Here is an 8,009-nt window from a genome sequence, read left to right as displayed (position 1 = left end):
ACAAAAACTTATTGTTGCATCAGTGGGCTCATGCTTACTGTTGTTTTGCACAGCCTGCTCAAAATTGAGCCGGCGCGAAAGGGCACCAGCGACGACATTGAGTCATCCTGGTTTGTATTTCACGGAGAAGTCGTACCCCGCAAAGAAAGACAAAAATCTCGCCATTATTTGCGAGAGGTGTGGGCTGTTAACCGCCGTGTGTAAATACGCATGGTCCGTATAAGCAATGAACGGTCTATCTCCCAAGATACATACCTAACCTTAGCCAATACATATTTCAAGGCAATGTATTCCTTGTCACGCACTGGAAAATTGGGTTTAGCTAATTGAAGCTGACGCGATTGACAACAGACGATGCGCTCTGCGCCGTCTGTGTCATATTGTATTGACGCACAGCCGTTTGCAAAATCGCTGGCGTCACAGACCACATGAAAAGGTCGGTCTTGGTCAGCAATCGCCACGATTGGCGATTGCATCAAGCTTTTCTTGATATACTTAAAGGAACGCTGACAATCAGCGTTCCATGACCACTTTACATTTTTTTCAACAAAGAAGAAACATGTACTGTCATATCGGCATAATTGCGTGAGCACTTGTGCAGGTACGCCGCTAAACCGACGATTTATTAAGTCTCTTTACATTGACTGGCACCAGCCAATCGGTGATCGCTTTGATATTTCCGGGTCCGGTCTTACACCGTATTTACCCTTCGATGCACCCAATAAGTTGTATTTTGCTTGCAGCGAATACAAAAATACTTGTTGACGAGGCAATGGACACTACAGTCTTTAGAACCTAATATCAGATCGATTTGGTGTCGAGTGCCTTTATCTTTTGGCAACTTGCATGGTACGGGTTCTAAGAATACATTCTTGAATTCTATCAAATCCTGATATAAAGGAGTTGTCCACAAAGACTCCCAGGATTAGGACGTAGAACATTCAATCCCGAGTATTTTCATCAAGGATACTATTCGTCCGTTGATGAGGTGCTGAGAACCCATTCGCTCTCAGGAAATACTATTGCCGACCGAATATCGGCCACGTACGTGTCATCTCTGACGAGTACGAAGCTTTGCCACTACGCAGATCTGCTTGACTTTGCCACTATGCAGATCACGCATGAACGGTTTCGGTTCTAGCGCTGGCAATTGGGTTATCTCCGAAGTTAACTTTGGAGGCGCTACCAGGTCAAGTGTAGAAGCGTCTACACTAGATCCGTTGATTACTAAGACATGTAATGTCTAAGGATCCTCTTTGGAACTGATTTCAAAGGGGACCTCGGAACCTTTGACCACAAGATTTTGGGGACTTATTCTCGCAGAATATTGGGAATGTATTCCCTGAAGTTTTATTTGGGCGGTATCGCCCCCCAACTGCCTCCAGCCGTGGTTGCGCATCCACAGCGAGACGCGAAAATTACCACAAAAGTCCTTTGTTGACTGCGGGGCGCCAAACAAATTGGTACGATGCCAACCGCTAGATGATTAGGGATTCAAATTTATTGAGCGTGATATTCTTCTAACGAGGATGACAGTGCGCCTAGCAACAGGCACATATATAACAGGAAAGAAACGTGTAGTAAGTATTTGGTTTACCTTAAGGGGTAAACAGTACGATGATGATTCATCGTACTGGATTTAAATGACAAATTTGATGTCATCCTAGGAACACCATGGCTCAGAAAGTACGATCCATGCATAAACTAGCAGCATCAAGTCGTGACGACGTCTGCCTCTCGTTCTTCAGATAATCATCTGATGAACGTCTTGGAGAGTCCACAAGCGTGTGCATGTCCTACGAGTGAGTGCGATGGCCTCACTTGTGATTTGGTCGTTAACACGACTGCTTAAGACCTCACCATCACACTGTGGAATTAGACTCCGACGGCTGTGCAGATGCGCAGGCAGCGTCGAAGTCCAACCGCTCAAAGAATTCGAGTGGTAAGAAACAAAATTGCTTGTTTAGAAAGCAACATCTAAGAAAATTTAAAACGGTTGTCTATAAGAGACAGTGCAAAAGTCCTACATCGACTGGAGCGTCGATCGTAGAGGAACTATAATTTTCAAGGTGATGAAGTTAATCTCATCACTTTTAGCAGTTACACACAATGGTTAAGTGTGAGGAGCAAATTCCGTCAAAAGGCCTGCAAATTCTTTTGACGTTGCTGGACTATCACGGCGCTCCGCAACCTCCCGACCCTGGCGTTTTTAACGATCCACCTCGCCGTTGCGATTTCGCAACAGTGTCAGATCCGCGTTCTCCGCCGTTCTCAGAGAAAGGTCGATCGTTTCGATCAGTGTTTTTAGGCAATTGGCGTGGGGCACTACACTCATAGGCGTAGTAGCTCGTCTTTTGACAACGATTGCATTTCTGTAATCGTTTGAAACTTAATTGAGCGTGAATTCTCGCTCTTTACACACGAAAGATTCATGGGTTCCGGACTTCCAATTTATTGGTCGTCTCGGTGGACGATAAGCACCAGAGTGGACAAAAGCCTCTTTAAGACTGAAGTACTCTAGCTCCGATATAGAGATCGTTTGGTCGAGGGACTCTAGTTCAAGCAGGATTAGGTGTGTCTTAATAAGACCGTCTGCTAGACCTTTACTAAATACAGTTACCTCTGTTTGTTCATCAATTGGAAGACTCACGATACAACTTACAAGTATCGTGTATGTTGGACATAAGCGTGAAGATCACGCTTGCCTTGCTTCAAATCCAGAAGCTCGGCTTGGGACCTCATTTCGGCACGTGGCGGCTCAAAGGTTTGTCTGAGCCGATTCTTAAAGAATTCATACGACCAAAAGACTAAGATCTTGAAGCTTGAGCCCGAAGGCCCAAAATTTGGCACGTCTGGCTTAGTTGGACATGCCAACTTTCAATTTATCGCATCACCACAGATACGGCGAGCTTCTATGGCGTCGTCTTAGTTGACGAACCATCTCAAAAGGAGTCGCCTTCGACTGTCTTAAGCTTGGAGATTTCGATCTTTAAGCTATTGGGTCGACGCGGAAGCGTCGGCTCGCTAGCAGCAAGCAAATGCTGCTGTCTCAACAGTTTCAACTGTTGAGCACCCTGTTCTCTCAACACCTATGTGTGTTGAGAGCCTTGCTGTTAAAAGCAGGGCTACTTTTTCTCGGGCCCCGTCGAATTTATGTTTATAAACTTGGGTATGGTCGTGTGTTATTCATCTGTGTTTAGAGTGGATAAAATGGCGCTAACGGCTTGTCCGCCTACGGCCGAACTCATACGTCCGACCGCTCTCGATGCAAGGTCACTCAATTAAGGGAAGCTTTCAAGCCTTGCGTGATAGCCTTCTTTATAGGCTTGTAAGTACCTCCCCCCTTCATCCGACATGTCCATGTTGGATGGAACGGGCGTAGGCCGTTAAACGGACCACGAAGGGTACATTTTGCTAGTACTTATAACAGTACTAGTCAACCTACATGAAGGTGGGGTGCCTCGACTACTTCACGTACATGACGTTAAGCTCTAAGTTGGTTAGAAGTCTTAGCTATCAAGGCTAAATTCTAAGACTTTAGAGTATAGTAGTTCCAATGGTACTAAATTTGGAAATATTAACGCAATAAGACATTGATTCTAAATATTGGTTGATTTAAGTTATAAATCAACCCCGCCAGTCATTCCAAGACACGAGTGAGCGTCGAGCAAGGTGGCGCATTGCTTAATTGGTTATTAATTTATTAAAGCCAGTCGATGGAAGATAGCAATGAAACTTAATATATTAATACAATTTTACTTTTCACTAGTCAAAATGAATAAAAGATAATAATTTTAGACGTCTCTATTATTTTGAAATAATATTAAGTAGCGGTACACCGCGTTACAATCCTTACTCCACGTTAATACTGTAACCTCGTCAAATAATCGGCCCCTTCCTGGAGTCAGTTAATCATATGCATTATCTGTACTATTTGCACTAGCACGATCCTCCATGAATGGCCGAAGCATTGATTCTCCCTTTGTGGTACTCTTGTTTGATGTTGTCATGTGTGAATATATATTTCTTTGGGCTTCTAACGCCTTAAATTAATAAAACGTTAATTTTCTAATATAATGAGTCTTTTCGCAGTAAGCCTTCGCGCCGAAGATTGCTTTCGCAACACGTTCTAAATAACGCAGCTTTTCTGCTTATTATACACTTATATGGAAGCCCTCCGCGTTTTTGAAGCTGCCACATCAACAAAACGTAGCCAAGCCTTTGGGACACATATAGCTGATGCCACCATGCGACTTTGTCTCGTAGAAATGATACAATTAAATGTTAAACGTCACCAAAATTATTTGCAGCAATAACCACCAAATTCTGAAGGCGGTTTGATTGGTAAAAATCTCCATTCGAAGAGCCTCTTTTGGATTGGTGGAAATCGTGACAGTTCGCTCGGCCATTCAATTGCCTGTAGGCAGCAACAATCTTATCAAAGTCGGTTTCTCTTCGAATTATCTCCTAAAGCTGAAATGGTAAGGTTTTCGCTCATTTGTACATGAAAGTCTGTGAGATGCACTTCCTCTCTACACCCCACTCCCTTGTCAATGCGACGATTTGCATATAAAGATTCTATTAAAGTAAACAAGTTGGAAGTGTAGGGGTGACGTGCGTGCAAGCAAGATGGCTACGAATCTAAACAAATGGCTCACAGTGCAATTGGTTGTGTCTTTAGGGCAAGCGTACGAAAAAAGTTGGCATTTGTGGCAAGTACGGCACGCGATATGGTTCGTCGCTTCGTAAGGTTGTGAAAAAGATTGAAATCTCGCAGCACGCCAAGTACAATTGCGTCTTTTGTGGCAAGGATTCCATCAAGCGTAGTGTCACGGGCATCTGGAATTGCCGGTCGTGCCACAAGACCATTGCCGGTGGTGCTTATTTGCTGAACACGGCTTCCGCTGCCACAGTGCGCTCGACCCTCGCTCGTCTACGCAAGATCCGCGATGACGCGACGTCGTAGATCTACAACTACCTTTATGGACAAGTAATATAAGGAAGCAGGGCTTGCTTTAACGAGAGATAACGACACGGTCTATTTGAAAGGAACATTTACGAAACTTGAAATTAGTAATGAAGCTAATATGGAAGCTCAGCTCGCTCTTATTCGACTTTATAAATTATGGCTGCTATTTACCTGCTTGTATTGTTGGGGCGAGATAATGGCTACAGTAATCAGAATATGTAGGATCCTGTAGCCATTAGATAGAAACCATGACTATAATGGTTCGCTGCAGACCCTTGCAGAAAATACTACGTAGATGCTGTACCAAATGCAGCTGCATGATTCTCTATCTATTTAAAATTATTACAGGAATCGTGTCAACCAACCTAATTGCCTATAGCGCCTGCTTCGCTGCCCACTATCTCCATAATTCATATGTTAAGCTGCTTTGTCATCTTCTCACAGCGGGTCAGTTATTTAAAGCCTTGAAAGCGGTCTCAAATCCAACTTAAATGATTGTACGCAAGAAAACCGTCTCGTTGATCTTTTTAAGCTCACGTGTGACGACCTTGGCATGAAACTTTTCCACTTCTAACGCAATGTAGCCATGACGTCGATCCGATTGCAAATACTGGGACGTTACATTAATCCCATAGTCCGATAGCACTGAATGAATCTTGCTCAGCACGCCCGGAACGTTCTGATGCATGTGCAAAATGCGCATCGAATTGTTGCGAATGGGCAGCATGTCAATTTCCGGCGTATTTGTCGACGTTGTCGTGGAGCCATCATTTAAATACCGAACTAATTTTGTGGCCACTTCAACAGCAATGTTCCCCTGCGCTTCTTCCGTACTCCCACCAATATGTGGCGTTAAAATTACATTCGGAAGACCTCGCAATGGCGTATCAAATGGCTCCCCATTCTTAGCAGGTTCTTTCGGGAACACATCCACGGCCATGCCAGAAAGTTTTCCACTTTCAATCGCTTCTTTTGCAGCCTCAATGTCAATGACAGACCCCCGAGCGTTATTGACTAACAAAGCCCCGTCTTTCATGAGCGCAATTGTTTCCCGATTGATCATGTTCTTCGTACTTGATGTTGCAGGAATGTGGAGCGTCACGGCGTCTGAATGACTCAAGAGCTCCTCGAGCGTGTCAACTTGACGAGCATTACCAAGGGGTAGACACTTGATTGGGTCAAAAAACACCACTTTCATGCCCAAAAGCTCCGCAAGCACAGAGACTTGCGACCCAATGCGTCCGTATCCAATAATGCCAAGTGTCGTACCACGGACTTCATGCGCGCCAGTGGCGGATTTCGTCCAGGTCCCTTGATGCAGCTCCGTCGAACGTTGAAAAAGCTTTCGATGAAGCGCGATAATTTCACTTAAAGTCTTCTCCGCGACCGATCGCGTGTTGGAAAACGGAGCATTAAACACAGGAATGCCCTTAGCAGCCGCAGCAGAGAGCGCTACTTGATTCGTGCCGATACAAAAGCAACCGACAGCCCAAAGACGATGATCGTGCCAGCCGATACTATTAAAGAACTCGGGATCTAAGTGGGTTTTAGAGCGAATTCCCAAGATATGTGCGTCCCCACCAACTCGAGCGAGCTCCTCGCCGGACATGGCGGGATTATGCGATTCAACCGTGTACCCTTCACGCTCAAAGACTTGTTTAGCACGAGGATGAATGTTTTCGAGCAGCACGACTTTAATTCGATGGAGGGGGTAAGTCACGGGTCGCTGGAGATACGACGTGTTTCCATGAAGTTTCTCATCGAGTAGCGTTTCAGGGGTTGGCACTGCTGTGGAAGTGGAAAAGGACGCATGCATGCTCGCGAATTGGCGACATATGGAACTCGGTAGGCGACGGGAATGGATCACTGAGGATAACATGGTGATGGCCAGCAGTGAATGAACTAGGTCTGACGAGAATATTATGTTTGGAAAAGTAAATATTCCGCAAAAGTGTTATAAATACCCTGTTTGGATTTCAAAATTAGGGTTAAATAGCTCTGCTGATTTTGAGATTCTAGGCATGTTTTTTTTTCATCTCGAGATGCAATAGTTTGCGCGCTCGCGTCACTTGTCAGCATTATAAAAAACGATACGATTTAATTTCGCTCATGTTCAGAGAAAGGTGTTTGCGGAGCTATCTCGCTCCTAAAGTCAGAGGAAGACTTTCAGACTCAGAGAGTCACTTAGTCCTATTGAACTAATGGGTTGAACAGCTCAGCGAGTCGTACAAGCTATTAAAGCTTAAGGTATTCTAGTTTAAGGGATTAAGGGGTTCGTAAAACAAGTGGCAACTAGTGCCCAAGAGGATATACCTTAAAAAGGCTTCTATATCTTACAGATCAATGCGCAAGCCTTAGAAAGGCACAACGCTTAAAGATCAAAAGGGGAACTGCACTGAATTTAATTATAATGATATAAAAACCTTACCCTAGCTTAATTTTAAAATAGAATTTGGCCGCCGGATTTATATCGGGCGGCGACCACATTTGTTACCCATAACAAATGGGATTTAAAAAGAACTATTTTAAAACTAGAGAAAAGGGTATTTTACCCATAAAGTAATGAATCACAACAACGGTTCTCCAACCGATGTGTGCTCCATTACAAGGGTATTCTCTTTTTGGCTTATTGGTCTGAATTTGTTTGATTCGCTTCTAAATTGTTCGCTAGCAGGCCTTGAAAACCCAAAATGTCTTAATTACTGTCTCAGCAATGTAGCGGGGTGTATCGTTACATGAATTAACACTTAAAGTTCGTTAATTAATATATTATCTAAAAGGTAGAGAATCTTTGGAGAACATATTACTTTATATAGTAATGTTCGGAAATCTTATACATAACTAAGATTTTTGAACATTACTATATTAAGTAATATCCTCCAAAACTACAGTTTATTAGTCTGCGGGATCAATAGATATATAATGGTCTATACATATCCATAAATAGGTATAGACCATTATATATCTATTGATCCCGCAGACTAACCAACTGTAGATGTAAAAAAGAGAGATACAGATTAGATAAGATACGATAAGATAA

At 43.5% G+C, this 8,009-nt stretch overlaps 2 protein-coding genes across 2 annotated transcripts; one reads left to right on the top strand and one right to left on the bottom strand.

The window, feature by feature from the left end:
- Positions 1-4,629: 4,629 nt before the first annotated feature.
- Positions 4,630-5,123, top strand: CCR75_002702 (uncharacterized protein; the record flags this gene model as incomplete). Its single annotated transcript, XM_067960799.1, has 2 exons — positions 4,630-4,659; positions 4,682-5,123. 2 exons carry the CDS (start codon positions 4,630-4,632, stop codon positions 4,964-4,966), a joined length of 315 nt encoding a protein of 104 aa, XP_067820690.1. The 3' UTR covers positions 4,967-5,123.
- Positions 5,124-5,456: 333 nt separating this feature from the next.
- Positions 5,457-6,785, bottom strand: CCR75_002703 (uncharacterized protein; the record flags this gene model as incomplete). Its single annotated transcript, XM_067960800.1, has 1 exon — positions 5,457-6,785. One exon carries the CDS (start codon positions 6,783-6,785, stop codon positions 5,457-5,459), a length of 1,329 nt encoding a protein of 442 aa, XP_067820691.1.
- Between the last annotated feature and the right edge of the window lie 1,224 nt (positions 6,786-8,009).

Source organism: Bremia lactucae, linkage group LG12 (genome assembly GCF_004359215.1).
Source record: "Bremia lactucae strain SF5 linkage group LG12, whole genome shotgun sequence".
NCBI lineage: Eukaryota > Oomycota > Peronosporomycetes > Peronosporales > Peronosporaceae > Bremia > Bremia lactucae.
This window is presented reverse-complemented; position numbering and strand designations above follow the sequence as displayed.